Consider the following 27,733-nt stretch of genomic DNA (forward strand, 5'->3'; position numbering starts at 1 on the left):
CTCGCGTATTAAAGAAAAGCTGCTTATTCGGTGTACTAAGGATTAATCTTAGTATTAGCATAATATACGTCTTTAAGATAGCGATCGTATACTTATCTAACTTCTTCCTTAGCGTAAAGAGGGCTTAGTACGAAGATTTTCTTAAGCTCCTTAATTAATTATCGGTTAGAGAATATTTTCCGGATTACGATACGGTTTTCGGTGCTGCTTTTATCTACGGTATTATTACCCTACTAGTTCTTATACTTATCCTCGAATATCTAAATCGCGGCACTCTAGGCCTAAGTATACGCTATAGTTTTAACCGATTAATAGATTAGTTAATAGACTTTATTAAGCGACTTTATTATACCTTAAATTTCTTAGTTTTTAATTATAGCACCTTTATATCCGATTTTATATTTTTTATAGACTTTATTCTTATCCGGAGCTATTAGCCTACCTTAGTTATTTTTAGTAGTTAAACGTTCTCGAATCTAATTAAGGGTTTCCGGCTTAGTACGCTTTAGGATATTATCCAGGTAATTAGGTTTATCGGGATCCACGAGTTCCTAGACTTCCAGGGTACGCGCTACGTTCTATAGCTCTAGGATCTAATCCGACTATTAATTAGTAGACTCTAGGCGTGGTATCGATACACTATAATCCTTTAAGTCTATTTTCGATAATCTTCGGATAAGCTTTTAGTAAGGGGTTAAAGGCTTAGTACCGAGTTAAAAAGCTATTAGGCTGCTTTAAAAGAGAAAGATAAGCACTTAATTATAAAATAATAGTCGCGTTAGAAATTACTAGCGTTTATCTACTACCCGGGCTTATAACTATTATACTATATCTTAAGTAAATAAAAAAAAGGTAAAAGCGTTATATTCCTATCTTCTATATATATAAAGGAAAATTATATACTAGGTCTAAATACATTATAAGATATACCCTTCGGATAATTATCCTTCCGATATAGGGCCATAACGTATTATTACCTAATAATAATAGGTTTTCTTTTATTTAGTTTAACACATAGAAGATAGCGTGGAAAAGGGAATAAATTTATAGACTTACTTTATAGGGGCTGCTAACTAAAGGTTACTAGACCATACCTATTATATAATATATTATATAATATTTTATATAATATATCACGTAACAGGTCGCATAATAGGTCACGTGATCTAGGGTGAATAATCGAATAGAAATAAGTGATTCTATTAGTCCGGAGTCGGACTATCTACGTGCCGTCCAACACGACTATTATATAAATTGACTGATTGAGTTGATGAAAATAGAGGCTAAAGTTGATTGGATTGATTGATTGATTGGCTATTTGGAATTGATCGAATAGCAACGCTGTCAGCATAACACCCTCCCGTTCGCACCCGAGGCCCCAATGCATCCCGGGTGCACACAACATTGAATTGTCTTGGGGCACTGGCCGCCAGCCAGCCTCGTCTGTTCCGTGCACCGACCCAGGCGCGTCGAATTATCGTCAAACTCCAACTCCGAAGGGACGGGCTGATACGCGAGAGTCCCTGTCCCTCTACCATCGAGAGCTGGTCACAAGTGTGTTAGACGGTAGACCTCGAGGCGTGCAGGCAGCCTCTCAAACGCCCTTCCCATGGCCATCCAAATCCTCTCGGACCTCCACCTGGAGGCTCCAAAAGCCTACGACTTGTTCGAGATCACACCAAGAGCCCCCTACCTTGCGCTTCTCGGTGACATCGGCAACACAGCATCGCACAAAGATGACTACCTCGCCTTCCTCATCCAGCAGCTCAAGCAGTTCCGCGCCGTGCTGCTCGTCCCCGGGAACCACGAACCCTATCACTCCAACTGGGCCGAAACGCTCGCCATCCTCCGCGCGTTCGAGCAGGATGTCCGCAAGGACCCGTCGCTGGGGGACTTTGTCCTCCTCGACCGCGCAGCCTTTCGTCTGCCAGACACGAACATCACCGTTCTCGGCTGCAGCCTCTTCTCCGCCGTCCCTCCAGAGAGCGAGATGGCCGTCAGCGTCGGCCTCAACGACTTTTTCCTGATTCTAGACTGGGACACTGGCGCGCATAATGAGGCACACAGGCGTGACCTCGCATGGCTCAACGCGCAAGTCGCGGCCCTCGAAGGATGCGACATTATGATCTTTACGCATTGGAGTCCGTCGAGAGACGCACGCGCGGTCGATCCCCGGCACGCGAATAGCCCCATCATGAGCGCCTTCTCGACTGACTTGTCGGGAGAAGCTTGCTTCAAGAACGACTGGGTCAAGCTCTGGGCGTTTGGCCATACGCACTATAACTGCGACTTTATAGTCGAGCGGGACACGGCGTCACCCCTGAGACTATTGGCAAACCAGAGAGGGTACTATTTTGCCCAGGCCGAGGGATACGATGGGGAGAAGACGGTTCTAATATAGTCGAAGGATAGTCAGCCCCGTCAAGGCGACTAGCTATTCTCCGACCAGCGCAGATTGCGTTATAGTCTGGACTCTTCAGACTCGAGGTTCGTGTTTCATATTAAGTTGCAAAAGGGAATATGATAACTACGATATTTAAAGAGCTCTCTTTAGCTCCACCGTCCATAGACCAACTGGCTTTCGCCCTTCCCTGTCAAGCGCTACAGCCTAATCAGCGCACATCCAACACGGCCCCTGGCGGCCAACACAGCCTCATCCAATTTTTCTTCGGGCTGATTGGGCTGCCACCGCTGCCATCCATCACCTGCCTTGAAAGTAGGGTGGGCTGTCGCCGAGGCAGACCGCATGTCTTAGAGTCATGCGTTATTACGGCCACTAATTGAGAAGAGGTCGCATTCACGGCCAGGCCAGCACTTGGCCAAGTAGAGGACATGGAGTCAACGACGCGTTACTGCTTGGAGAAGAGGCGAAGCATGTGGGATTGAGGATGACTCAATGGGAATGATTCTGGGGACAAGAATGAAGAACGTGTGTGCATAAAAGGGCTGGGGACTGGACACTTGGGTGCATCTCAGGGGAACGCCCCTTTTCCATTGAGATCACTTATAAACTATCATACATTTACATTTCATTTCGGAGCTGGTTGATAATAACTTGACTGACACCAGATCATCACTATCGCCTCAAGCGCCAGCTCTATGGTAAGACACCCAAATTCACAATAGAAACCTCTTAGCATAACCCCCTATTCTGCACCTGCACACCGTTAACAACCGTCTAGTAAAACCAGCATCTCACCTCTCACCTCTTATCGTTCCAAACATGGCATCCTCTACTATGATACCGAACACTAAGCTGAAGCGTCGCTTTTACGGACCCATTATCCTTGGCGTTGCCCTCAAGGAGATATTCAGGAGAGACTTTGACAGAACACCCAATAGTGTACCTGATACCCATGATGGAGCTGAGCAGGGGTATCACCAATTCGTCTACAGACTCGCCCATATCTGTGATAGCAAACAGGGCGGATCAACAGTTACTGCCATTGCCGTGCTTGAGGAGTCCGACTGCATCCGCTATCTGGTGGGTTCGAACGAAAGGAAGGCCGAAGAGCTCGACGAGGTCAAAGACTACCTGACCAGAGTTCTGAACATAGTCGGGAAACCGGACCTGAGCAGCATTGATAAGATGATGGTGATCGTGCCGGCTGTCATTCGATTCAACTTGCCCCGGATCAAGTCCTACGTAAACAAGCTGGAGAGGGCTCTCAGTCTCTGCATTGAACACTGCAAGAGAGACGTGGAAGCTGGCACGGAACAAGGCGCGAAGCGTAAGTGGTTTTTCATTTTCATTTTTCCCTCCCTTTTTGCCCCTTTTTCAGGGGGCACGGGGAGTAAGCGACTCAAGAAGCATTGATGACATGGATACAAAGACATTTGACACATACTCACCCTTGTGCAACATCAGACCTGAAGGAGACGCTCTTGAGACTCCAGGCTATGACTAGTTTCCGCTTGAATCGCCGACTGGAAGATGACCAATGTAAGTTCAACTGGGCTCCTCGGTTCTCACTTTTCTTGGACTCGTAGACTCGCCGCCTCGCATATGCCCTCATTGGCTAACAGCAGAAAATAAGATGTACGCGCCTGTCAAAAGCTCGTTAGTCAGATTCACCTGATCAGCAAGCACTCGGAGTTCCAGGAGTCTATTGTTCAGCGGGCCAGGGAGGGCCGCATAGACATTTCAGAACACTGGACGGATTTGCGGCACTTTCTTAACCGCCTGCACGCCTATTACCAAGACGTAGAGACCATCGTAAGAACGAAACGACGATGGGTCCAACTTTTCCACGACTTTAAAGTCACCGTCGTCCCGTCCAGCAAGCCGGCCCCCAACCCGTTGAAAGCAAATCCGAGATCCAAAGCTCCCAGCGCCCACGATGTCATCGGACACATGACTTCCGAGCCGGGCGAGATATCTCGGTACCGGGGATACGCGGCCGAGCTGCAGACGCTCGGCCTCGACGAACAAATCTCCACCGAGACGGGCAAAAACGGTTTCAAGCCCATCGTACACGCCGAGGTCCTCGTCCAAAGCGCGGCCTTGAGCCACATCCAGACCAGCGACCCGGCGCGCGGCACGCGGTTCTGGAATAACTGGAAGTACGTCGGGAGCAGCAAGCCAACCTGCCGGCTGTGCGGGTACTACTTCGAGCTGCACCCGGACGGCGTCCAGGTGCGGTCGTCGCACCGGAACCTGTATCCCAGCTGGAGGCTGCCCGATGCGCACGACGAGGCGTCGGTGCGATTCCGCGACAAGATGCTCAACGAGATCAAGAAGAAGGTGTGTGACGTTGTGTTCCGGACACTCCAGGAAAGGGTGCCGCAGGGGAAGAGGCGCGATTCGAATACCACGTCGCTAATGGCGGGGTACCTCATCTCGGGTGACACGGATGCTCACAGCGCTGTGAGTGATTTGGCGTCGAGGCTCAGTGGAATGAGTGTCGGTAGAGTCGATTCCGAAGCACCACGAAACAGGAAGAACGCTCCACGGTCGGTACGGGTTCGAGAGGTGGGGGAAGATGACGAGAATTTTATTGTGTGGATCAGGCCTGCGGGTCTGAGGATGTGAAAGCGTCTCTGGGAAAGGAGATAGTTCCGAGGATGGGGAGGACAGTCATGACGATACGACAGCGTGTTGTTTAGATTGGAAGACGGCACTTTGGTTGACGACGTGGATGTTATCAAGCGAGGTTCGAGGTTTGAGTAATTGAGTGAAGCTGTAAGCAGTCTGATGTTGGAATATAGTTAATGACATTGAACATTCACGTATCTGCGGTGTCTGAATCACGTTCACTCTCAAGGCCCTCGACTTGGGCGACGTGAATTAGACTCGCTGCTGTCATACAAGAGTCTGCTTCCCAATTTCCAGTACCAAATCACCTCAGCTGGATCAGAGAATATGTGAGTATAAAAGCGCCCCAAGATAACGCTTGTCTACTCTTTTCCCTCTCCTCCATTCTCTCTTTCCATGATCCTTCACACGAACGACAAACCCAAGATACCACACTTCTGTATAGCTGTCCAGCTTGTTCACGTGTAGTAAGATAGATAGCCGTCTAACCAGAGATAGATCAAGCACATCAAACAAACCAAACCGAAATGAAGACTCCCGAACCCTCGGAGGAGACCTGCCGTCCGGGCCCCGACGCCGGTATGCACCGAGAGACCGGCCCGGCACCATCCACGCCCACGCCTACGGCCTCGCCCACCCGGCCCAAGGAGCCCGCCAAACCAAACGAGGAGTGCGAGGTTTACGTCTGGGGGAAGACGTGCAAGTGCACCGAGTGTCCGAACTTTCCCTGTCCTCTTCTTGGCAACGTAGCTAGCCCTGACCAGCTGTGCTTCTTGTGCAGACTCGGAGACCACAACCCACGCTGGGACCTGGTATAAATACTTGTGCGCATCGCGGAATGGGTGAGTGAAAGACGTAACGGTACTGATTATAGTACCAAGCACGAGGGTTACTCACAGCGGCGAGACATCGAATCAGGGGTACTGTCACATATTTTTCTCAGGTCTTCCGAGGTGGTGCTTGTGACTCTTCATGGCCGTATTGTATTCATAGGCGTAATCTCATTTATCAAGATTTGAGAGCTTCGGCTCTGCTACTATTTCAGTGTATATAAACATAGATGCACATTAGATCGTCTCCCATCGCGGGTCCAATGACTTCAACTCCCACCACCTAAACCGTAAAGGCCCAGCGTGACATCCCACCTTAAACAACAGGGGCTCGCCTCTCCATATTCACCCACATGTCCTCGAAATAGGCCACACCACCCTTGACGACATAACGCGCAGGCTGCTCCTCATTGACAATGGTAGGGCGGAAGTTACGGAAGAACTGCAACGGCGCCTTGAAAAGCTCCATGTAGGCAATTTCCTTGCCCAGGCAGACGCGGGGCCCGTAGCCGAAGCCCATGTTGTACTTGGCATACTCCTTGGCCTTCTCGGGATCCTCCAGCCAGCGCTCGGGCCGGAAGGCGTCGGCGTCGGGGCCGTAGATGTTCTGGTCCCGGTGGACAAGCCAAGGGTTGCAGGTCAGCTCGGTGCCCTCGGGGACGAACTTGCCGTCGAGGGTCAGGCCGCCCGGCGGGGCGAGGCGGGGGAAGATGTTGGGGGCGGCGGGGTTGAGGCGCAGGGTCTCGCGGACGCAGGCGACGTAGTAGGGGCAGTGGTTCAGGACCTGGTCGTACTGGGGCATCTCGCGCTGGGGCGGGATCTTTCCCTCGCGCGTGGCGGCGTCGATCTCGGCCATGACCTTTTCGTAGACGGACGGGTTGCCGAGGATGTGCAGCATGAGGGCCTGGAAGGAGGTGCCGGTCGTGTCGGCGCCGGCGAGGAGGACGAGGAGGATCTCGGCCTTGATGTAGTCGAGCTCGAGGGGCTTTCCGTTTTCGTCGCGGGCTTCGATGAACCTGTATCGGGTTAGCGGGCAGAGAAAAGGAAATACGAAAAGAAAAGGACAAACTCACGTCTGGAGAAGATCGACACGGCCGTCGGTGGTCCCAGCCTCAATATTCTTATACCGCTGCTCAATCAGACGATCCCGGAACCGCATCAAAGTACCAATGCCGGAATCCTGCTCCGGGCTAGCCACCAGGTATTTGCCGAGGAAGGTGCTCTTGACCCAGTTGGTGAAAGGATACAGACGAGCCATGAGGCCAAAGGGGAGCAGACCGTCATGGAACCCCTGGATGAGACCGCTGACGTCCTCGCCCTTCTCGATGAAGCCAAAGGGCGCGCCGAAGCCGACGGACGAGATGACGTCGTAGGCCATGTAGACGGCCCAGGGGGCAAAGTCGAATTTCTGGCCGGTGCGGGCAAACTGCTCGTCGATCTTGTGGATCCAGGCCTCAATCTGCTCGTCGATGAGCGGCTCCATCCTCTTCACGTTGGAGAAGCTGTACGGGGCGGCGGCGATCTTGCGGAAGCGGGCGTGGACGGCCGAGTCTTGCATGTTGAAGAGGGACTCGTCCTTGCCAAAGCTTCCGGTGATGTAGTGCTTGGACTTGTTTGCGTTGCGGGAGTAAATGACGGGGAGTTTGGTGGCGTCGCTGACGAGGAGCATCGTCGGGGTGATTCGGATGATGGGGCCTGAATGGCATTTTAGACCGTGCTCTTCTTTTCTTTTCCTTTCATGTTCCTTTTCTTTTTCTCCTTTCTTTTGGCCTCACTTACCATGCTTCTTATGGAGCTCCTGGTACACAGCGCACTCGTCCTCCTTGATGTTGTGGTAGGCGATCCATAACCTGGTGACGCTGGCCCAGAAGGCGCCGGGGAACTGTGCGAGAGGGTGAAAGAAGCGGTAATAGACAATCTGGTAGATGGCGCACGAGGCGAGGGCGCCCAGCGCCAAAAGGGCGAGGTTCCCAACGGTGAGGAGTGTCATGGGCGTGGAATTTAGGCGGCCGGCCTGCGGTACGCTATGGGAGACGAATCGGTCAGTGTGACCCGAGATGCAACGCGGACAGCGGACAGCGGGGATGTAAGGGGTTTTGTTTCTGACAAGGGCAATACCCACCAAAAGAAATCAGAAAAAAATATTGAAAGAGTGGAGGCTGTTCGTATGCACTGCGTCAAGGAGAGAACATGCGACAGGTCAGTTCCACTGAGGATGGAATGAGAGAACAGGTCCCGATGCATGCAGAGTCCGGAGCCCCCACCTTTTAAAGAGCTCCCCTGGCGGCGATGTAACCGGTAACCCTTCCCCGGACCACAATCTTGGCTGGACGCCATCTCCATGGCCTTTTCCTCATTGGGTGCTAGAATGTGTCGATGAGAGGGGTTGAGTGTGATCTCCATGTCCTGTTGGTACGGATGCAGGTGGTGGTGCAGGTGGTGCAGAAGAGACGCGTATGTTCGAGGCGTGTTTCCTCCACATCTCGGACAGACAGCCGCCTAACCAGCAACGGGGTCATGTCACGCGGTCACGCCTCCTCCTCGTTCTGCACGTGTCAACCATGGACTATTCCAACTACTTGCTCCGCATTGCTCCATCCGTTTCTCTTGGTGGCTGGTTATGTTTTCCCGAGTTCCATGTCCGGAGTCCAGGACTCTTCGTTTGACCATCTACACCGAGACTGCAGTTCACATGTGACATTTTGTTGTTTCTCGTTGTTTCTTGTCAGTAGTTTTGCAACCAGATCCTGGATAACAGGCAAATAAATCCCATCTTTCGGGTATACTCATCCAGTGGATTCTTACTGCAAAACAGGCCCTGTCGTCAATCGTGAAGTACAACGTACGTTGTATAGGAGAGCCCCAGACCATCGGCGATGCGACCCCGCGAATGGACAACAATGTCCGTAACAAGGGGCGGACAAGGCTGCCAAGAGAAGCGAACATGGGGAAACCGATCTATTCAGCGTAGAATGACTTCGTAATGACGATCATGGTCTCTCTTGACACGTAAGCCAGTTCCTGGATATGGAAACATTTGAAACCTTTTGAATATAAAACTGACGCTCCTCAAGTCAAGTCGTCTCCCAAAGCTGGGCCCTCGCCCGTTCTCGGAGAATACGGAGCATGGGACATTTGAGCATCGCATCGACGTCGAGTATGGGGCCGCAAGGGCATATCGAGCATACGGCGTAGGCCTAGGCGTAGTTACGTTGTGCGTTGTAATTAGACCGTTGTCGACCCTGGACATGTGGGTGGAGAGAAGATAGGACCACCAAAGGTATGAAGGCAACGATGCGAGGGCCGTGAGACAATGGGGTCGGAGTCGGTCCTCTGTGCCGCCCTTCTCCACCGGTACGAAGTACAGCTGTGGATGGAGACATGATTCTATTGGCTATTGGAAATAAGCATTGCAGCTTAGTGTTGCCCATGGCCAATGACTGGCATTCGATTTTTAAGGCGCCGTTAGGTCATCGGCCGGATCCATGCCTTATGTAATTCGGTCGGAATAAGTACTTTGGATATCTACGAGGAAGGTGCCAACGCATTAGTGTACAACGTACGCATACGTACGGTTCGATCGCCAACCACTCGACGCTACGCGGCTGAATTGACCACTTTAACATAGGTGCTCGACCCAACATATTAGCCACCTCTATAGCCTATCGAGCTTCCATGGCCATCTGGTGCCATAACCTGCCCGCGTTGAAACATGGATGACTGATGCGAAGTACAGCGACGCTGTACATATGTTGTACGAAGTATGCGTTGTACGGTACCTACGAAGTACTTCCTACCTCAAAGGCGTGGTTCTGGGACCCACTCATCGCCCCTATTTTCGGCCCGCTTGCTTGAAATCGGTGTACTTACCTAAACGTACAATGTGGTATGACTAACAGTTTTCCGCGCAACAGACGCGGGGATTCCAGGCTAAAGCGTGCACTACGGAAGGGCCAGCTACTAGTTCGGTCTATCCCAGGCTTGGATACCTGAGGTAGTGAGTGTATGCACATTTCAGATCCAAGTACATCATGTGCAAAGTATACGTTATACATAAGTAACGCTCTTACGAGACGCATATAACGGATAGCCGGTCCTGGACTCCTGACACCATCAGCCACATAAACGGTACGTTATACGTACCGCTTATTACGACGGCCTGAATGTATGTTCGTACATACAACGTACATGTATTACATCTCTTGTGCAAATTATCTTACATGTGCTTCATATCCAGTCTGCGAATGGTTTCGACCTTCCCCTGCGAACCCCTGTAACACGCAGTGTGACCCCATATGTGGTAAAAGTAAACGGCCCGCATCGGTCCCAGCTCACATGCAGTCTCAATGGGTGGCCGGTGGTCGTTATTACGGGCCGCGGCCGCTAGTAACGCCAATACAAAGGGGTCTTGGCATCGCCTCGAAACAGAGCGCGGGAGGGGTCTCGCCATGTACCTGTACGTTGTAGTGCGCTTGCCATAGTACAGTGGGTGCACCGAAGGACTGAGACATTTCAGCATACCATACCAATACTGGGGGATGCGAGACACTTGCGGAGTTGAAGTCTTGGAGCATTCATTTTAATCGGTGCGATCTTTTGGTATGGTCTGTACGTTGTAGGTGGTTAATAAGTGGTTATGTAAGTGCTCACCGAACTGCTCGTGCTCTGGGGCTAAACCCCTGATCATCCTACTCCATGTCTCGCTAAAGGTACCGGTAGGTATCGTACCTACGAAGTACGGGAACTGCTACGGAGCTCCACCTTTCTCCGGGTGCCAGAGGGATATTCGCCCAAGACAGCTGAGCACATATAATGATCGACCAGTCGGGACATCTATGTAGCCAAGCCAAAGTAGTATCAAAGAGAAAAGAAAAGAAGGGAAAAATGTGCTCAGTACAACGTGGTATAGACACGAACTGAAATGGTGAAATCAATCTGAACTCCAACTTGTCTCACAATTCTTCATCGACTCGATCATCTCGCCTACCACGCCACGCATGCCGTCCCGACCTATAGGATTCGAAAACACCACATGGCATTGGCGCGGAAAGACAATGCAAAGCCACCCAGCCACAGGAACAAAGAAGAACACGGCAGACTCTTTCGTGCAACCTGCGATCAACGTCCCAAGCCGCCGAACTGGGACGGGACTGTCCCAGTCCACCAGCTCCTTTTTGTCCTGTCGCCACACCACACCACTGGTTTAACTATCTTTGCCGATCAGAAAACACAAGTTGGCTCTATGAACCTCACCGAGATGATTACTGAAACAGTCGGCACTTCGTTTTCCTGGCCATCTCTCTTTGGGGAATTCGTCCCTGGCTAATGAGGTGGGACCCGCGGTGGAGACGGAGGATCCGGATGTGGCCCTCGAGTCTCCCCGGTCAGCCTGGCATATCGACAGAGCGCTTCATTGGAGGGGGACCAAAGCGTCAACTCCCGAATGCTACCCTCGTACAACTATGCAGCGGTATATGGCGTGGCTCGGCAGTTTGTTGGCCCATTTCTTCGCCGAGTGGACACCTCAGGGGGGCCATAACGGTAGCAGGGCCGTCTTGGCCATTTCACGTTTTACTTTTACTTTTTCTTTTTTCTCTTTTTCTTCACAAAATACCTAATAGTGTAGTAATTATCGTTAGTAGCGATCGTCGACGAAGACCAGTGCCGAAGACTCGGGAAAGCCTGCCTGCCCTGTCAGTACGTTGTATGTATTAATTATCATCCCCCTTGTAAAAGATGAGACCGGTGGACGACGGTCCATTGTTGATCCCTCTCTCTCTGGAACCATTTTGTTCTCCCGCTCCTTCAAGCGAGTCTGTCTGCTCGAGTTTCTGCTGTCCTCCCAAATCAAATAGGAGGGCTGACGCCGCCAAGCTTGTCCATTCGTTTTAATCGTGCCTTCTCTTGTCTTTTCTCCTTGATTTTGTTCTTTTTTTTTTGTGCCTCGGATCTCTCATTGTATTCCATCGTTGGTTATCCCCCTTTGAACCCCGTGCTTCATCTGCGGGTTTGTTGTGCTTTGGCTCCTGGTGGCCTCTTTCGGCGTACCTAGTGAACTAGCCCACCGAGTTCGCAGTCACCGTTGCGTCGCCATGGCGGAGTCTCAGGGCCCGACAGTCGTGGCCGTGGCCATCGTCTTCGCCGTGGTGTCCTTCTTAACCATCGTTCTTCGACTCATTTCCCGGTTGCTGATTATCGGAAGACTTAGCCCGGATGATTGTAGGTTTTTTCTTTCTTCTTTTTTGTCTTCGATTCCTGTTGAGATGCGCTGCGACTAACAGGTGTAATTCAAGGGCTCATCTGCATCGCTGTCGTACGTGCTGGTTCTTGAAAGCCCCTCGATAAGCTCCGCCTCTGACAAGTCGCCGCATTTAGGTTCTTTCCTGGACATTCATAGGTTGCAACATCGCCTGTAAGTCGCACGCGTGCTCTGCACTTCCCCATCCCACCGGCAGCCCAGTGTAGTAGTCATGACTGAAAATCTTCTCGTCTAGCCGTCCAATATGGACTCGGGAGCCACTACGTTGACGTCGAGGCCCGCGGACTCGATAACATGATCACCTACCTCCAAATTGTCTGGCTGTCGTCCATCTTCTACAACGCATGTCTGGGCTTCGTCAAGGTGTCGGTGCTTGCGCTCTACATGCGCCTCGGCGACCGCCCTCTACGCAACCTCTCCATGGTCATGACCGGCGTCATCTTCTGCCAAGCCGGCGCCAACGTCTTCGCTTGCATTCTCCAGTGCACCCCCGTGTCGGCTGCATATGACGTTCGAATCCCCGATAGCGAGAAGCGCTGTGTCGACATTAACGCCTTCTACCTCGCCAACGCCGCCGTCAACATCCTCACCGACATCTTAACCTACACGCTCCCCATCCCGCTTGTCCTGAGGCTTCAGGTGCCCAAGCAGCAGAAAATCAGTTTGGCAATCATTTTTGGCCTTGGTCTTTTGTGAGTTGTTTTCTTTGAGCCACTCAATGTATTCACCTTATAGCTAACGAGATGCACCCCACCCTGTGTAGTGCCTGTATCTCTTCCGTCATCCGCATTACCTACATCCCGGCAATGTTGCATTCGGACGACCCGACCTGGGATATTTCGGGCCCCATGTACTGGTCTGTCATCGAAACGAACGTCGGCATCCTCGCCGCGTCCATCCCGTCATACAAGTCGCTGGCGAAGCGGTACGCCCCACGCCTCTTGGGCAGCTATGCTCGCGACGGCAAGATCTCCGGGTTCAAGATGATGCCATATGGGAAATCGAACGGCAGCAGGAAAGATGGCACGGTTGACGGGGACCCCGTCAACGTGAGCGTCCTGGCCGCCAAGGGCGAGTCGAGATTCATCACCCATACGAAACCGGGAATGCAGGACAACAGCAGCGAGGAAGAGCTGTTCACTCCCAGTGGTCGGATTGGCGTCAAGACGGAGATCTTCCAAGGATATGAGGAAACCGCTCCTCCCCGACCCCCAAGCCCATCTGCACACCTCCCGGGGCACAAGAGGGTCAAGGGCTCAAGATGAAGGGGAACAAAAGAGAGCGGTTGGATGGACGGCGCGTGGACGGGATCCTGGTCGTGTAAAAAAGGAAGGATAACAAAACATTGTAGGGTACACGGCTGGATATTCATTGGTATGGCGTTGTGTCGATCGCAGGGGGCCTCTCCGGTTTTGAGAGCCCCCTCACTGGTACTGGACATAGATCTGTCGAGTCCGCTGTCTCTAGAAGAGGCGCCCGAATAGACGAAAAGGAACATAATAAGACTAATCTTGGAACCGACGATTGGGTTCTATCCTTTCGTCAGACTGTGGGCAGACTCGGACGAATCCGGGCGGATCACTGCGTTCGGGCGCAAAGCGGAAGGCGGAACTCCGCCCATCCCGACCTCAGATAGTCGCCAGTGAGCCGTCCAGCATTCGAGACGGCCCCGAACCAACTCGGTAGTGGGGATCACTGCGGGGGATGGGTGTTAGTCTGGCCGGCACTCGCCCGACTGGGCGGATCTCCGGACCTACATTGGTTTCTTCCTATCCAACTGTTGATAGTATCATTATCCGTTAGAAAAATAATGAATCATGGACGCACTATTTCCTGTTATAGCACGCCTTTAACATTCTCGGTATTGTCTTTCCTTACCGTTTTGGCCTGCGGCGTCACACCCACGGCCGCCGGGCGCCGTTAGCCGCCACCACACCACAGCGTTAGTCCATGCTCTCGCGCCCGACGCCACGTACCAACGTGCCGGAAGACCAAAAAGTCAAAGCTCTGGGCGGGCGAATGTCGGACAAGGCGATCAAGCCCTATGGTATTCCTCTGTCTTCCGTCGACGTCTCCTTCGGGAGGGAGGCCCGCGTCAAAGGAACGCCCCCCCGACGGGAAATCTTGACAGACCACTGTCTAACCTACGTGGACGTGTGGGTGGAACTTTGAATTTTCCCATAGTTCTCCCCCAATGCCCTCAACGCCAATGAGGATCCCGATCAAGAGTGTCGCGAGCCGACCCTAGCCCATTTCGTCCTTCGGAATGTTCGCTGTTATGCACCCTATCTTGCCGCCAGAGCGACATGCCCGCGATGTTCCACGCATAAATAACAGAATAAAATGCAATCATAGCTCGTCATGTTCCTGGATATCATCCGTGTCGGCTAGGATGGTCTTGGCCGCCTCAGCCGCCTCGCCGACAACGCTGCCGATTTTCTCACCAAGCTTCGCCCCCTCCTCCTTGGCCTCCTCTTTGGCTTCCTCTTTGGCCTCCTCCTTGGCCTTCTCCTTATCGTCCGCTGTAGCCTCCGAGTTCGTAATGACAATTGTCTCAGGCTGGGGAACGCCTTCAATGCCCATCAGCTCGGTCTCGAAGACTGTTCGAGAAAATAGATTAGCACATGTCGTCATATCAGTATGGGAGCCAATGCGTACTGAGCGTCGAGCCAGCGGGAATAGGTCCAACCGCGCGTTCGCCGTAGCCATACTCGGGAGGGATAGTCAGTGTCCTGCCCATTGTCAGTTAGTTAGGAAGCCTTTCTACAGCAGGGTGGTTCTCTCAAAACTTGCCTCTTCTCGCCGATGCACATGTCAAGGAGACCCTCGTCCCAGCTGGTACATCATCATTGTGTCAGTATTCCTCTCCTCGTCCACTGTCTAGTTGAGAACGAGGCGACAAACCCCTTGATCACCTGCCCAGTCCCAATCAAGATGCTGAAGGGACTACCCCGGTTATAGCCTAGAAGAAAACACCAAAGTTAGCTGGCAGCCTCACCCCCACAGAAGGAAAGGGCACGAAAGGCCGGCCGGTGTCGGCTATAGCTTGGATCGGTCGGGTAACGCACTGGCATCAAACTCCTGTCCGTTGGACTCCAGTTTTCCGCGATAGTGGACGCTGATGCGGTCGCCCTTCTTCGTCTTGCGCTCGCACTCGACGGCCTGGGTGACATCAATCTTGAGCTCCTCGGCAGCGACGACACCGACGGCGGCGGAGGCCAAGAGGCCGAGAGAGACGAGAGCGCCTTGCATTTTGGATGGCTATGAGCTGTTTGAATTCGAGTTGGGACGAAGATCCGAGAGAAGAAAGGTCAGGGAGAAAGTGAGGCGAATATGTCGAGAAAGGGCAGGGTTAAGATGTCCGGTTCGTAGGGGATGTTCGCTCCTGTAGGACCAGCTTTCATCATCACCAGCTGGAACCCCCACAGTTCACCGCCTCGAGCTAGATTGTCCAATCAACAGTGTCGACGGTACATTATTAATCCGAATACTGCCAATGATGAACTTTTTGGGCAAACCAATAATTAGTACATCACTACCTGTATGCACGTTATACGAAGTACCTACACTACAACAAACATCATCGTCGAGAGTGTTCCTCGTGACTCCACCCGAATCACCTGACAGAATTACGTCGTGCTTTTGTACCGCAGCCGGCGAATTCTTACCGGAGGACGGTCAGGCTTCGCTTCACCCACGCCCGGCAAAGTGACTTGATCCGTGGACCCGAGCGTCATTTTTTTTCTGTCCCGCTCTTTCCCTTTGCCGCAAGGCCTGACGGCCGCAAACCAGGACACAAGGACACACGTCACGGTTTGGACGACATTCACCGCCTCGGAGCTTGTAGGCTGGCGCCTCGCCGTTATGGGTAATTGGGCCGACTGAGGGAACCCGTTACACAGCATGATCCAATACTTCGTAGGTCGCGCCCTGTCTTGGTGTAGAAAGGAGGGGTCGCACCACAACTCTATGGCTTTCTCATTCCCCTCCTGCTCGCAGGGAACTACGCGGAGGGCTTGTAGGGTGACGGTTCCTGCAGAACTCTATGGTTTTAACATGAACCACACCGTTACGGGAGCTGCGCACGATGGGTGTCCTGCAGGTCTTCCTTTACCATAAGTGGTCGACGTATAAGATGTGGTGGGTATCCATCGCCTTGGGATTCCTGGGATTCTAGCCCCAGTGTCGATTTCCCTGGGATGCGATTTTTTTTTCCTATGCTTCGCTCCAAGACAACAACTCACTTGCCCAACATGCTGTGTCAATTGTCCTCTGTGTTGTATTTGAGGATCACGGCACTGCCTAGTTTCGAGATTTAGGCATATCTGTGAGATTAGGCTTAGACGTTGGAACGAAGTCAGCTGACAGAAAGGTCGAGACTATGCGACGATCGACGCGAGCCGACAACAGGCATGAACACACAGTAACCGTTTACAAATAGTACTTGGATATTCATCACGTTGGGTGTGACTCGGCACCTTTGTCATCGAATTTGAACCTTTAAAATGGAAAAATGCCTGAACGATATCCGAAGATGAGGACCGAGAATCAGGACCGAACCTGGAACAAGTGGGGCGGGTCGGTGATGGACGAATAGGTATCACGACGGGAAATGGACAAATGCGAGTGGAGCTAAATACCTCTAGGGCTTACTAAGGTACGTGTTCGTAACGTAGAATCGAACGAATCAGGCACACCACACAAACGTCCTTCAGTAGGTATCTTCATTCTTTGTTCCCTTTTCATCTGCACTTTGGTCGAGGCCCTGGGGCTTTGTCCACGTCGTTTCAGATCAATTGGGTCTCGAAGTCTCTCGAAGGAGAGTCTAGCCACAGGTTTAGCTGCCTGTAATGGAAGGCTTCCAGGCTGGCACTGCCGTAGCCTCGAGCATCCCATCAACTCGGCTCCCTCGATTCCAACATCACATCCTCCCCATGTCCACCTCAGCCCGCCAAGCTCCGGCTCGGCCTGGGCCTTGCGGCTCTTCGACTTGGCCGATCTGAAGTTCTGCAACACCGAAGTCTCGCCCAATGACGCACTTTTCGCTGTTGATCTGGAAAAGTCCAGCTCTTCTCACTGCCACAGTCTGGCAGCTTCGGATATGTCTGTATTCCCTTGTTCGTTTGAGTCATAAGCCAAGTGGCTTTGTTTCTCTAGTTTCCGCAGCCCAGGTGCCTGCCTTCCCTGGAATATCGCGGCACTCGTCGTCTCGTAAGTCCTAGATCGCACTGCCACGCGCTGCCTGAGTAGACCAGCGCTGTCCTGTACTCTGCAAGCTGGGCCAAGGCTGCCTGGAAAGTCCACAAGACGGCGTTGTCTATTTAACATGTCTCCTTTCCTCCTTCCTTGCGTTTCTAGGAGTCCATCAACAACTCAGCATCAAGCAACTAAACAAACCAATCCACATTGATTCATTGCCCATCTCCCGGAGTGAACACACTCACTTCCAAGCCATATCTTACGCAACGCACACCGCCAAGCAAAGCGGCCTCATCTTCCCAAAGAATCCTTCACAAGTTCACACCTTTATACGGAACAAAACGGAAGAGGTCAAACCCAGCTATACCGCCATCATGCCTCGTCATACCTCCAGCGGGGCCCCCGTCATCCACCAGGCGCGGGATTCCTCCGTCTCCTCCTCCTTCACCCGCAGCTCTGGTACCCTATCTGCCTCGTCGTCCTCGCCCTCGTCCTCGTATTCTGGCTCAAGCGGCAGCACCCCACGCAGTTTCCGCGCCACCCCGCCCACTGAGGCCCGCGAGTACGGCGCCTCGGGCCACTCCATGACAATGTCCAAACGAAACAACGTCGTGGTCATCAACCGACACGAGGCTGGCTACGACAGGAACGCGCCGCAACCGACCTACAACAGCGGTTACGCCGGCAAGAAGAAAGGCCATCGATGATCAGGAACGTCTCCCGAGTCCTTCGTTAGGTTCCTATTATGCCGGTGTTGTTGCTGCTCTGGCGTCAAGGTTGTTTCTCGATATGTTTGACGGCGCGACTCGATTTTGGTGTTACATCAGGAGCGTGGAACATGGACTGGGTTATACAGGCTGGGGAAACATTTGGTGCTGGGCGTCCTGGGAACTGGGCAGGTCCCAGAGAACGCCAGCTAATACGGCGCAGCACGCCGTTGTACAACAGAGTGGGGTTCTACAGGACCTGTGTCGACGTTGGTCCAAGCCTGATGGACGTTGACGTGTACTTTGTGCTTTATAGGTGGTTTTTCCATTTACAGATTTGACTTATTTGTCTTGTCTCCATGTTTCTGTTTTGTCGTGTGGCCATGCGGGCACGCCGACGTGTTGTGCCACCGAGCTGGGAAGTGGGAATTGGGCCGAGACGGGAACGCAAGCCTTGGCATACGCGGGCGGTCACCATTGAATGCCTGACGGAAATGGAAAAGACATAAATTCACTCTCTTCCAACTACGGAGCCAAGTCACGAAATACAGGTGCAACGTCCCATTTCAGTGTCAGCGCGCGGCGGGAGAACCATGTGACGTGCGGTGTATGGATGCACGGCAGGTTTGGGACCCTGAAGATCGACTGCATGTATAGTGGGTAAGCATTAATGACGGACGAGTAGTTTCTTAGCCACCCACGCGCGTTACCTACTGTATAGAGACGGAGAAGGAAATTTGGGGGACTGGGAGGGTGATCACTGATCAGTGTGATGGATCGGGCCCCATCGGGGTGACACCAGTGTGCTGGAACGGGGCCCCCTTTATCTTTCACGTTGCAGTTTGGCTGCAATGCACTATAGGATTGGGATTCAGCGCCAGCCCTTCGCCAGAGACCCATTTATTGCAAGCCAGTCATTGCCGATGCCTTCGTAGAATAGAACCCTGGAAGGCCGTAGGAAGCCGGGGTATCACAAGTCTCCAGGATACCGACAGCAAGGGAACGAGCCACTGGATTGTGCAAGCTCCCATTCCCTCGACGTAAGTTACCTAATCCCGGCGGGCCACCCCTCGAATGCAAGGTAATCGGCCGTGTAGTTGGGACTTTCTCGCTGCGTTGACTGTCGACATGTGCATCGGCATTCGGAACCCATTTTCTCAGAACCATCACAGACAGATGATGGGTTCCCACAGTTTCCCTTGCGATATACGTATCACATCATTGTCAACTACTGATATACTTACCCAAGGTGAAGGCAAAAAAGCCCAGACACTTCCCCAATATCATATTCCAAGCAGGGCCCACCGACCAACCGTTCAATCTACAAAGTCATTGCATTCCGGTACTGCATCCTGACTTACATGCTCAATAGATCGTCGGACACGCAACCCATGACAATCGTTATCGACACGCCTCGAAGCAGAATACAAAATACAATCCAGCCAGTTGTTCAGTTCCATTTAGAAGCAGTCGCATATTCGGACACATTCTCCGCCCATCGCCCTGCTGTTTTTCTCCTGAATCTTCTGGCGGGTTTCCCTTATGTGGTTCGCTAGACAGCTGATTATTGATGGCTCTCTTCCAAACTACGCGGGTCCTCGTGTAAAACACCCTTCTCGAGGAGAGTCTCAGGAGGTGGGCGATGGGAGATCTTGTCGCTCAGGGAGTCGGCACGCATGTGCTTGGCGAGGTCCTTTTGCTGGGCTAGGAGAGATGGTGCAGCTGCGGATTCCGGGAGAATATTCTCTAGACGGCGGTGAAGTACGTACAGTTGTTAGTGATTTAGACAATATGAGCATCATGATGGTTCTATTCGTCTTTCCCCTTTTTTTCCTTTTCTTTTTTTAGGCGTTGCCCTGTCTTCTCAGGTACACCAAGGTCTGTGCGACGCGACAACTCACTTTGGATGAGCTCTTCTCGAGCTGGGCGGTGGAGGAGATGATACTCAATGGAGTTCCTGCGTGCCGGGGCGCTGGAGTCGGTGGGTGAGATTGGCGCTTCGTCGACGTTATCATGGGGAATATTGGATTCGCTGGCCATGGCTGTCGTCCTGTGCTTGTGCTGTACGTCTTTGTAACTACTATGATTTCTTTCCGGTTGGCCTGACTGGCGTGTGAATCAGAGTTTTGAAATGAAGGGTGCTATTGTTCAGGCTGTCGGTTCTAGGGAGGTCGTGCTGTTGTGCAGAAATAGATTAGACCAAGGTGGGATAAGCTGGTGATGTTTGTATCATATAGATGTATTTCGTATGGTAAAGGATCATGGATGGGAAAAGAGAAGCAGAGAAGCGGGGATGTGGCGGAGGAGCTGATGGCATTAAGTATCTTGCCGGCAGTACGAACACACTTACTGAGTAGTCTTTGGATGGGATGGGGTCGATCGGGTGATGATGATCAGGTGCTTCAACTCCCCTCGTTCCAATGCGTCAGATACGTTTCGGGGATGGTCTCGGACTCTCGGTGTCGAATCAGATGGCGACCATCGGCACAGCGCATCATTTGCAAGCAGACCACCTCGAGGAAGCCAAACTACGAAGTACCTTTACTGGTACATACGTTGTATATTATACCTTAGGTAGGTAGCCAAGGTACAATCTAGTGTACGAATAAGGGTGAACTATCAGTTCAAGCCATACCGTTTTCCATTAGGAAATTCTAGCTACGTCATCGAACAAGACCCTGAGCCCCATTTTTACCTGGAAAGATAAGATAAGGAAGCTACAGTGGAGTCACGGTACAGTGGATTCGTACACTAGCTCCGCCAAGCGAAACGTTGTACCTGTTATGGGGAGCTGTTTAGCTGTTAGCTTATTCGGGCTTAGTTCCCGTCCTGGCTCCATATTTCTTTTTTTCTCTTTCCTCTTTTTTTCTCGTGCCTGTTCTTTCTTTCTCCACAGCCTCCCATCACTGCTCCGCTCTCCACCATGTCCGCTCACCCAGGCCCGCTGGCAAAGGCCGAGTGTTCTCCCCCCTCCCAAGGCTGCTTTTGATGCTGGTGCCTTCGGGAAAGCGACCTCTGTGGTAACTTCGAGTGCTGTCGGTGTTGTTGCGGCTCGTACTCGCCGTCGTCATTGGTCCGCGGCTCTCGAACGACCGCCACCTCGACCGACTTTTGGATGCTACGCAACCCGGACGTGTCGGCGTCTCCGTGTGCGTCGTGGGTCCATGCATTGGCGTCCTGCGTCCTCGCATCCCCCACCATACGCTCCTCGCTCTCGGTGAATGTAAAGTTGGTGATGGGGTTCGCCGTCCGAGGTCCGCGACCGCGCCAGCTAGGCCCCGAGCCGCCGCCGCCGCCAAAGGTGCGGAGCTCGTTCGGTGTCCCGTCGGTAAGTTTCTTGGTTGAGCGCACCGAGCTCACCAGCGGTCCGATCATGGGCGTCACCCAGCCCTTGACCAGCGGGAATATGACCGGTAGGTTTGTGGTGACGACGGCGACGAAGGTTTCGCGGACAGCCCAGGAACCCGCTAGTTGGGCGCCGTTAATGGGATCCTGAAGCGATTACCACAACACGTCAGCAGGGCTTGCTCCCACTCCAACGCCTTCTCACTGGAATCATGGATACAGGTCCAATAAACTTGGTCCCATGTTCGTCATTGGGGATATTTGGCTGCGAAACACTTACGGTGACGATATAGACGCAGCGCAGAGTGGCACAGACAATGACGAAAATGCCGCCGCCGAACAGGATGATCATGCCCACTTTTTTATACGGCTTGAGTCTCGTTCCCCAGAGCAGGGGCAGGGGAATCGAGAGAAGGTACAAGTCGGTCAAGACGTTGAATATGTAGTAGCCCCAGACAACTTGATTCGATACGGCAGGTTGGCAGACGTCTGCAATGCAGCTCCAAAGAGCCGTGGTGAGCACTTGAACCAAGCATTGTCTTGCGGATCAAAGATTGTCAGGGTCAACGTACTTCCTGGGTCTGGGTGGATCTGCCACATCCCGCGGAAAGGACGACAGGCAAGGAAAAGGTTCAGCGTGACGATGATCCACGTACTCACGACGACTCCGAAGCCGATGTATATGCGGATGAGGTAGCTGCGTGCGAGGCCGTTCTGAAGAGTCAGTTTCGTCAGCATCAGACTTCTCAGCCTGTCCAGGGTCTTCCGTGTCTCTCAGGGCCGCTAATACGAACGTACCGTCAGTCGCATATACAGCACTAACAGCGCAGACTTGAGACTCCAAAGCACCATGGCGTAAGATGACCATCCGCAGAGCTGAATGATGGAGCCCATCACCCTGAACAGCCATTAGATATTCTGCTCGTGCTTCCTCTCGCAGGAAGTCAATACAAGACACTCACCTCAGCTGGTACTCAGGGTCGTCGGGCGACAAAGCCGCCCGTTCCTCGTCCGTCATGCCGTTGTTGGCCAAGCCCTTGGCCCACGCACCGACGGAATAGGCGAGGCCACTCTCAATGCCGTAAAATGTCTGCATCGCCACAACATATTAACCTGAACATGTTCTCAACAGCTGCGAATCAGTGCCTTGGGATTGGTGTTTAGGCAAGACAAAAGGTGTCGAGAGTCACCACAGACCAATGCAAGCCACACCAGATAGTCATCCGGCTGGAAGTTTCTGAATCCAACAGCCCTATACCGGGCGTATGTTCTCAGCACTATAACCAAGAACGCCACACCGAGAAGTATCCAGACTTCCCGGTAGAATTCCTGGGCCGCCTTTTCAGCCGCAGCCGCAGCTGCAGCCTCGGCGACAGGGTCCCCTGCCGGCAAAGAAGAGGACGACATGATAGCACGAAAACCGGGCCAGCAGAAGTGCAGTTTCTCAATGTCTTGGAAGTAAGTCACCAATCATTATAATTGAAAGCCCGAGGCAATGGCCCGGTGTCAAGAAAGTCGAAGCGAAAAAGCAAGGAGAGGAGGGAAGGGAGAGGGAAGAGAAGGAAAAGAACGTCGTTTGGAAATTCGAAACTAATCAGAGCTGCGTCTTCAGTCTTGGGCCCCGAGGTCCACAGCAGTAAGACGCGAGAGAGCACGAGCTGAAAGAGAGACTAGACCAAGTGAGTGCGTCTCTCTCCGAAACGGCGGCAAGATTATGGACGTTCCCCTTATCAACATTTTCACGGCAATTGTCCACCTGTCAAAACAAATCTGCCGAGATCGACATTGGGAGTGGCCAGAACCCAGATGGTTTCGTCCGGACACAAACAAAGGATTGTTGCGGTCCTCGGACAATATGCGGCGAGGAGGACTCGGAAATATTGGGTACACAACCTCAATTATACCCAAGGATCCGCCCCCGAGTCCTCCGCTGCCAAGTCGGGGAACACGGATCCCTATCTCATAAAGGGTGGTCCCCCTTGTCAATTGCGACCAACAGCTGCACTAATGCTGCAGTGCAACATGACAAAAGAGAGACGCCGCCGCCGCTGGCATGCATAATCGGTCAGACATCAACGAAAATCGCCCGGCAACTTGCGATCAACGATTCAACATTGACAGGGGCATGCGCCATTTTGTCAGACTCGCACCAACGCTGAAGATAAGCTGCAGGAGGAACTTGAGAAGATTACCCCTGTCTACAGTGTGACTCTGCCCTGCAAGCCCCTTAGACTAACAGTGAACCCCTTGCCAGGGCCTCTGCCGAACCACCGAATATGGGTGCGATCCGACAGTTCGGAAGGTGTATTGGTCTGTTGGCGCTTGATGACCAGAAGACGGACACTTTGAGGGCCCCTCGCAAGAGTCCAACGGAAGAAGAAGATGAAACTTGGCCGAGATTGGTGGCAGGGGGGCGTTCCCCCGAGATACTAGACGCACGTACAACGTGCATACTCGATCTGTTGGTCGCATGGAGCCATTATCGGGGCAAATGCCTTTCTCGCGCTTCTCCTTTATTCTTCCCTTTCCCACGTCGAGGAAAAAGGGGTGATCACTGATTCAGTGGTTTCTATGATTTCACCCCGCCAGACACTCTCAAAGTGAGATCCAAGAGGATTCGTACGAAAGATAGGACGGGCCAGAGTCCCTGGGAAGCCTTTGGACCATGGAGCGATTCGATTGCGTTGTCGTTGGAGCAGGTGAGTTTGTGAAACCTGGTCAGCCTGTGTCTATCCGCTTTGCATCTCGTCCGGTCGCCTCTTGTTCGTGGAGAGACCTAGCATTGTTATAACAAAGACCCCCACCAACTATTTCCATCGAACAAACAACCACATCAGAGCGACTAATGACAAATTCTCGTCAGGATGGTACGGTCTGGGCGCGGCCAAGCAGTATCACTGCACCAATCCGGACGAGTCCCTGGTTGTCTTCGAGTCTGAAGCCGAACTGGGTGGCACATGGGCCACGCACCGCATCTACCCAGACGTCAAGAGCAACAACCTCCTCGGCACCTACGAGTTCCCGGACTTCCCCATGGACCCCGAGACCTTCGACATCAAGCCAGGCCAGTACCTACCGGGGCAGACCATCAACAAATACCTCAAGGCCTACGCGGCCGAGTTTGGCATCGCCGACCTTATCCGGCTGAACTCCAAAGTCACGGTAGCCGAACACCAGGAGACGGCCGAGGGCGGGTGGATACTGACGGTGGTGTCTGGGGACCCCGCCGAGGAGACCAAGGTGTTTGCCCGCCGGCTCATTGTGGCCACCGGCCTAACGTCCGAGGCGTTCCTCCCGCACTTTGAGGGACAAGAGACGTTCGGCGGTAAGATCTTCCACGGGAAGCACTTCCGGCAGAACAAGGACACGATAAAACCAGGCAACACGGTGACGGTGTTTGGAGGCACCAAGCTCGCCTTCGATGCAGTCTATGCCTATGCGAGAGCTGGTGTCAAGGTGAATTGGGTAATTCGAGGTGCGTTTTCTGCGAGACTCGGGAGAGTCGCAGCTAATAAGGAAAGATCTTGTCCTCATGAACCATCGCAACGCTGACATAACGCATGACACGACATGTAGCATCCGGCCATGGACCATGTTGGATCTCACCATCCTACGTCACACCACTCAAGAAGTGGATTGAGCAACTTGCCAGTATGTTGACTCGTTCCGCGCGAATTTTCTGAGGGCTCCCTCTTTTCGACCCGCTTGCCGTTCTCCGGGCTGCGCACTTACTGACTGTCAAACCGCGAATAGACATCCGTTTCCTCACATGGTTCAGCCCATGTATATGGGGCCAGGCCGGCGGATACACGGGCGCTCGCCGCTTTCTGCACGGCTCCGCCGTCGGTCGCTTCATCGTGGATTCATTCTGGTCCATCCTAGGCGGCGACGTCATGTCCCTGAACAACCTGGATGCGCATCCGAAAACGGCCAAGCTCAAGCCCTGGCTCAACGCCATGTTCGTGGGGGCCAGCTTCAGCATCTTAAACTACGAGACCGATTTCTGGGAGCTCGTCAAGGGTGACAACGTAAACGTGTACATTGCCGACCTTGACCACCTGAGCCCGGGCAAAGTCCACCTCGCCGACGGCACTGCGCTCGAGTCGGACGCGCTCCTGGCGCATACGGGCTGGAAGCACGTCCCGCCCATCAAGTTCCTCCCCGAGGGCATCGACAAGGAGATGGGCGTCCCCCACGCCCCTGACGCGTCGTCCGCCGCACCGGCCGAGGACCTGGCGAACCAGCAGTGCCTGATCGACCAGGCAGACGAGGACATCAAGCGGTTCTTCCCGCGGCTGAAGGACCAGCCGGTGTGGAACAAGAACTACGTGCCCATGACGGACCAGAAGGGCATCAGCGCGGCGCCCAACGAAGAAGTGACGCCCTACAAGCCCCTCACGCCCTGGATGCTGTACCACTTCATCGTCCCCGCGTCGGAGCGGCTCCTCAAGACCCGCGACATTGCGTTCGTCGGCATGGTGAGCAACCTCAGCAACGTCATCACGGCGCACCTGCAGGGTCTCTGGGTCAGCGCGTACTTTACCGGGCGTCTCGCGCGGGACCCTTCGGCTTCGGTGGGCGACGAGGCGGCCATGGCGAAGCTGCGGTACGAGGCGGTGTTGCATAACCGGTTCGGCAAGTGGCGCTACCCCGTCGACTGGGGGGAGAGGACGCCCAATTTCATCTTCGACGCTGTCCCGTACCTCGATCTTCTTCTGAGCGATCTTGGGCTGCCGATGCACCGGAAGGGCGGGTCGTGGTCGGAGATTTGGAGCCCGTACGGTCCCCGGGACTATAAGGATGTGAATAGCGAGTGGGAGCGCAAGTATGGAGGAGGCAAGGAAGTGAGCTGACGTCTGGTGTCTTTGCATGGCGTGGAGTGGAACGGTGCGGACCGTGTGATGAGCGTGAAGCTCGGCGATGATTTGATGAATGATGGATGTCACATTGCCGGCCCCTTGGTTTCTGCGCCCCGAACTGGAACTAGCATTTCCTGTTCTCACAATGATTCTGTATCAAAGTCAGGAAAGCAAGGTGTCCTGACTCCTTAGTCTTCGTTCATGATCTTCTCTAGCGTCGGCGGATGCGGTTCTTGGCAGAAGTCGATACAAGGCTCGGGCCGCATTGTACTACAGTTCCAAGGGTCATGGTTTCATTGAAGTTCGTTGAGTTTAATGTAATGCGGAACGGGCAGCGAATGGAGTTGGCGAGCAGCGAAATCGACGCTATTCCCACTTGTCCGCTCCACTATGCTCCGCAGTCCCAAACCGTTTTGCTCCGTTCGTCCGGGTTGTAAGGCTGGCGAAAACCCATGAGAAAAAGAGAAAAGAAAACGAAGAAGGAAAAGAAACCGCAGCTGGCGGGACTGTTGACTTTATTGAACCATAGTCCGTATATGTGGAGCCAATATTAACCCCTTTTCCCCCTGATTACCCCTTTTTCACTACAAAGTCTTCCAGTCCAACAGCTCTTTCGTAACTCTTTCTGGGTTCTCTTCCCGCCTTCCAATAACGTTTCCTTTTTTAATAGCAACCTTATAGTCTCTGGTTAAGAATTCTAGTCCCCTCTTCTCCCTTATTACTTTGCTGAAACCGGCTTGGTCATTTCGTCCAAGGAAGCTTCCAGCTCAACCCACTACTTGACTTCTTGTTTCTCCTCTTCTAGATTCCCAGTCATGGGTTGGGGTCGGCTTTTACATGAGATGACCGAAGAGAGGACTGGGCGTAGAGTAGAGTGTAAGGTCTTGCCGCTTTGCTTTACTTTGCTCTACTTGCGTACAGGGAACTACTTCCCATGGCGTGCTCTACTGATAAATACAGGCAGTTAAACAACCGAGCCACGGTGCAAGGCTCACCAAATCTGAGACCTGGATCTGATTTACGACTCTGAGTCCTTATTTGCCCCAAGTTTGCATGTCTCGCTGTTTTCTCTTTGCGCGTGGAAGTTGGAATTTGGAAATTTTTCTTTCTGTCTCAAACCTGTTCACAGTCCGCGATTGCTATCCACCTCGCCGGCTTAATCATAGTCACTTGCAAAGGCCTTGTCTAAGGCCGTCTGTAGCATGGCTTAGAGACTGTCCTTCTATATGTTGTATATTGTGTTCTGCTGCTTGTCCAGGCGCGTCCGAGATCACCGCAGCCTGTTGGATACGTTGCCTGGGTTGGCGGTACGTGGAGGATATATTGCGCTGCTCATGTTGGCTCTATATACTGGTGGTGGTCTAGGCAGTATCCGTAGTCTGCCGTATATCCGGGAGATTGGGCCATCAGTTGAGATGCTACGTGAACTTGGCTTTGAGGCCAAAAGTGGTCCTCACTATGGATGAAGCGGCGGGATATTTGAAATTTCCAGGCAGCGT

General features: G+C 52.8%; 12 protein-coding genes across 12 annotated transcripts; 7 read left to right on the top strand and 5 right to left on the bottom strand.

Annotated features, from left to right (window-relative positions):
• Positions 1–1,609: 1,609 nt before the first annotated feature.
• Positions 1,610–2,401, top strand: ACRALDRAFT_2026948 (uncharacterized protein; the record flags this gene model as incomplete). The annotated part of the gene is made up of 1 exon (XM_071020431.1): positions 1,610–2,401. The coding sequence occupies one exon, from the start codon at positions 1,610–1,612 to the stop codon at positions 2,399–2,401; it is 792 nt and encodes a 263-aa protein (XP_070876030.1).
• Positions 2,402–3,223: 822 nt separating this feature from the next.
• Positions 3,224–5,032, top strand: ACRALDRAFT_2041545 (uncharacterized protein; the record flags this gene model as incomplete). Its single annotated transcript, XM_071021158.1, has 3 exons — positions 3,224–3,731; positions 3,869–3,943; positions 4,038–5,032. The coding sequence occupies 3 exons, from the start codon at positions 3,224–3,226 to the stop codon at positions 5,030–5,032; spliced, it is 1,578 nt and encodes a 525-aa protein (XP_070876031.1).
• Positions 5,033–5,994: 962 nt separating this feature from the next.
• Positions 5,995–8,073, bottom strand: ACRALDRAFT_1049254 (uncharacterized protein). Its single transcript, XM_071015588.1, has 4 exons — positions 7,988–8,073; positions 7,645–7,889; positions 6,939–7,560; positions 5,995–6,881 (listed from the first exon to the last, which is right to left on the bottom strand). The coding sequence occupies exons 2-4, from the start codon at positions 7,853–7,855 to the stop codon at positions 6,182–6,184; spliced, it is 1,533 nt and encodes a 510-aa protein (XP_070876032.1). The 5' UTR covers positions 7,856–7,889; positions 7,988–8,073; the 3' UTR covers positions 5,995–6,181.
• A 1,467-nt stretch (positions 8,074–9,540) lies between these two features.
• ACRALDRAFT_208906 (uncharacterized protein) lies at positions 9,541–10,028 on the top strand (the record flags this gene model as incomplete). Its single annotated transcript, XM_071022533.1, has 5 exons — positions 9,541–9,551; positions 9,602–9,725; positions 9,765–9,802; positions 9,884–9,898; positions 9,983–10,028. The coding sequence occupies 5 exons, from the start codon at positions 9,541–9,543 to the stop codon at positions 10,026–10,028; spliced, it is 234 nt and encodes a 77-aa protein (XP_070876033.1).
• A 53-nt stretch (positions 10,029–10,081) lies between these two features.
• On the bottom strand, positions 10,082–10,864 carry ACRALDRAFT_208907 (uncharacterized protein; the record flags this gene model as incomplete). Its single annotated transcript, XM_071022534.1, has 8 exons — positions 10,082–10,136; positions 10,201–10,207; positions 10,265–10,336; positions 10,361–10,429; positions 10,516–10,544; positions 10,627–10,698; positions 10,763–10,781; positions 10,822–10,864. The coding sequence occupies 8 exons, from the start codon at positions 10,862–10,864 to the stop codon at positions 10,082–10,084; spliced, it is 366 nt and encodes a 121-aa protein (XP_070876034.1).
• A 1,093-nt stretch (positions 10,865–11,957) lies between these two features.
• On the top strand, positions 11,958–13,389 carry ACRALDRAFT_1069684 (uncharacterized protein; the record flags this gene model as incomplete). The annotated part of the gene is made up of 4 exons (XM_071017691.1): positions 11,958–12,084; positions 12,263–12,277; positions 12,360–12,816; positions 12,888–13,389. 4 exons carry the CDS (start codon positions 11,958–11,960, stop codon positions 13,387–13,389), a joined length of 1,101 nt encoding a protein of 366 aa, XP_070876035.1.
• A 567-nt stretch (positions 13,390–13,956) lies between these two features.
• On the bottom strand, positions 13,957–15,534 carry ACRALDRAFT_1062650 (uncharacterized protein). The gene is made up of 5 exons (XM_071016642.1): positions 15,193–15,534; positions 15,029–15,086; positions 14,918–14,959; positions 14,783–14,856; positions 13,957–14,724 (listed from the first exon to the last, which is right to left on the bottom strand). Exons 1-5 carry the CDS (start codon positions 15,374–15,376, stop codon positions 14,474–14,476), a joined length of 609 nt encoding a protein of 202 aa, XP_070876036.1. The 5' UTR covers positions 15,377–15,534; the 3' UTR covers positions 13,957–14,473.
• Positions 15,535–17,697: 2,163 nt separating this feature from the next.
• Positions 17,698–18,030, top strand: ACRALDRAFT_1062651 (uncharacterized protein; the record flags this gene model as incomplete). Its single annotated transcript, XM_071016643.1, has 1 exon — positions 17,698–18,030. One exon carries the CDS (start codon positions 17,698–17,700, stop codon positions 18,028–18,030), a length of 333 nt encoding a protein of 110 aa, XP_070876037.1.
• Positions 18,031–18,068: 38 nt separating this feature from the next.
• Positions 18,069–20,287, top strand: ACRALDRAFT_1093023 (uncharacterized protein; the record flags this gene model as incomplete). Its single annotated transcript, XM_071019650.1, has 11 exons — positions 18,069–18,272; positions 18,311–18,320; positions 18,366–18,500; positions 18,534–18,567; positions 18,601–18,686; positions 18,752–18,831; positions 18,893–18,961; positions 19,015–19,070; positions 19,128–19,253; positions 19,295–19,430; positions 19,495–20,287. The coding sequence occupies 11 exons, from the start codon at positions 18,069–18,071 to the stop codon at positions 19,549–19,551; spliced, it is 993 nt and encodes a 330-aa protein (XP_070876038.1). The 3' UTR covers positions 19,552–20,287.
• Positions 19,050–20,287, bottom strand: ACRALDRAFT_1062654 (uncharacterized protein). The gene is made up of 2 exons (XM_071016644.1): positions 19,932–20,287; positions 19,050–19,776 (listed from the first exon to the last, which is right to left on the bottom strand). Exons 1-2 carry the CDS (start codon positions 20,068–20,070, stop codon positions 19,595–19,597), a joined length of 321 nt encoding a protein of 106 aa, XP_070876039.1. The 5' UTR covers positions 20,071–20,287; the 3' UTR covers positions 19,050–19,594.
• Positions 20,288–20,717: 430 nt separating this feature from the next.
• ACRALDRAFT_1081040 (uncharacterized protein) lies at positions 20,718–22,782 on the bottom strand (the record flags this gene model as incomplete). Its single annotated transcript, XM_071019100.1, has 6 exons — positions 20,718–21,522; positions 21,656–21,834; positions 22,032–22,089; positions 22,174–22,273; positions 22,338–22,465; positions 22,573–22,782. The coding sequence occupies 6 exons, from the start codon at positions 22,780–22,782 to the stop codon at positions 20,962–20,964; spliced, it is 1,236 nt and encodes a 411-aa protein (XP_070876040.1). The 3' UTR covers positions 20,718–20,961.
• Positions 22,783–23,909: 1,127 nt separating this feature from the next.
• ACRALDRAFT_1075740 (uncharacterized protein) lies at positions 23,910–26,752 on the top strand. The gene is made up of 4 exons (XM_071018424.1): positions 23,910–24,074; positions 24,239–24,850; positions 24,952–25,026; positions 25,129–26,752. The coding sequence occupies exons 1-4, from the start codon at positions 24,041–24,043 to the stop codon at positions 26,226–26,228; spliced, it is 1,821 nt and encodes a 606-aa protein (XP_070876041.1). The 5' UTR covers positions 23,910–24,040; the 3' UTR covers positions 26,229–26,752.
• The last annotated feature ends 981 nt before the right edge of the window (positions 26,753–27,733 follow it).

Source organism: Sodiomyces alcalophilus (assembly GCF_042370955.1).
Source record: "Sodiomyces alcalophilus JCM 7366 unplaced genomic scaffold ACRALscaffold_3, whole genome shotgun sequence".
Classification (NCBI taxonomy): Eukaryota; Fungi; Ascomycota; class Sordariomycetes; order Glomerellales; family Plectosphaerellaceae; genus Sodiomyces; species Sodiomyces alcalophilus.

Excerpts from the sequence above, each read along its gene's own strand:
- ACRALDRAFT_1049254 (XM_071015588.1), bottom strand. The coding sequence starts at position 7,855 with ATGACACTCCTCACCGTTGGGAACCTCGCCCTTTTGGCGCTGGGCGCC. Across the intron at positions 7,561-7,644 it reads GGAGCTCCATAAGAAGCATG|GCCCCATCATCCGAATCACC; the intron begins GTAAGTGAGGCC and ends AATGCCATTCAG. Across the intron at positions 6,882-6,938 it reads CGTGTCGATCTTCTCCAGAC|GTTCATCGAAGCCCGCGACG; the intron begins GTGAGTTTGTCC and ends AACCCGATACAG.
- ACRALDRAFT_1062650 (XM_071016642.1), bottom strand. The coding sequence starts at position 15,376 with ATGCAAGGCGCTCTCGTCTCTCTCGGCCTCTTGGCCTCCGCCGCCGTC. Across the intron at positions 14,960-15,028 it reads ACTGGGCAGGTGATCAAGGG|CTGGGACGAGGGTCTCCTTG; the intron begins GTTTGTCGCCTC and ends ATGATGTACCAG. Across the intron at positions 14,857-14,917 it reads ATGTGCATCGGCGAGAAGAG|GACACTGACTATCCCTCCCG; the intron begins GCAAGTTTTGAG and ends GACAATGGGCAG.
- ACRALDRAFT_1075740 (XM_071018424.1), top strand. The coding sequence starts at position 24,041 with ATGGAGCGATTCGATTGCGTTGTCGTTGGAGCAG. Across the intron at positions 24,851-24,951 it reads GGTGAATTGGGTAATTCGAG|CATCCGGCCATGGACCATGT; the intron begins GTGCGTTTTCTG and ends CACGACATGTAG. Across the intron at positions 25,027-25,128 it reads GTGGATTGAGCAACTTGCCA|ACATCCGTTTCCTCACATGG; the intron begins GTATGTTGACTC and ends AACCGCGAATAG.
- ACRALDRAFT_1062654 (XM_071016644.1), bottom strand. The coding sequence starts at position 20,070 with ATGGCCAGCGAATCCAATATTCCCCATGATAACGTCGACGAAGCGCCA. Across the intron at positions 19,777-19,931 it reads TCGAGAAGAGCTCATCCAAA|AGAATATTCTCCCGGAATCC; the intron begins GTGAGTTGTCGC and ends ACCGCCGTCTAG.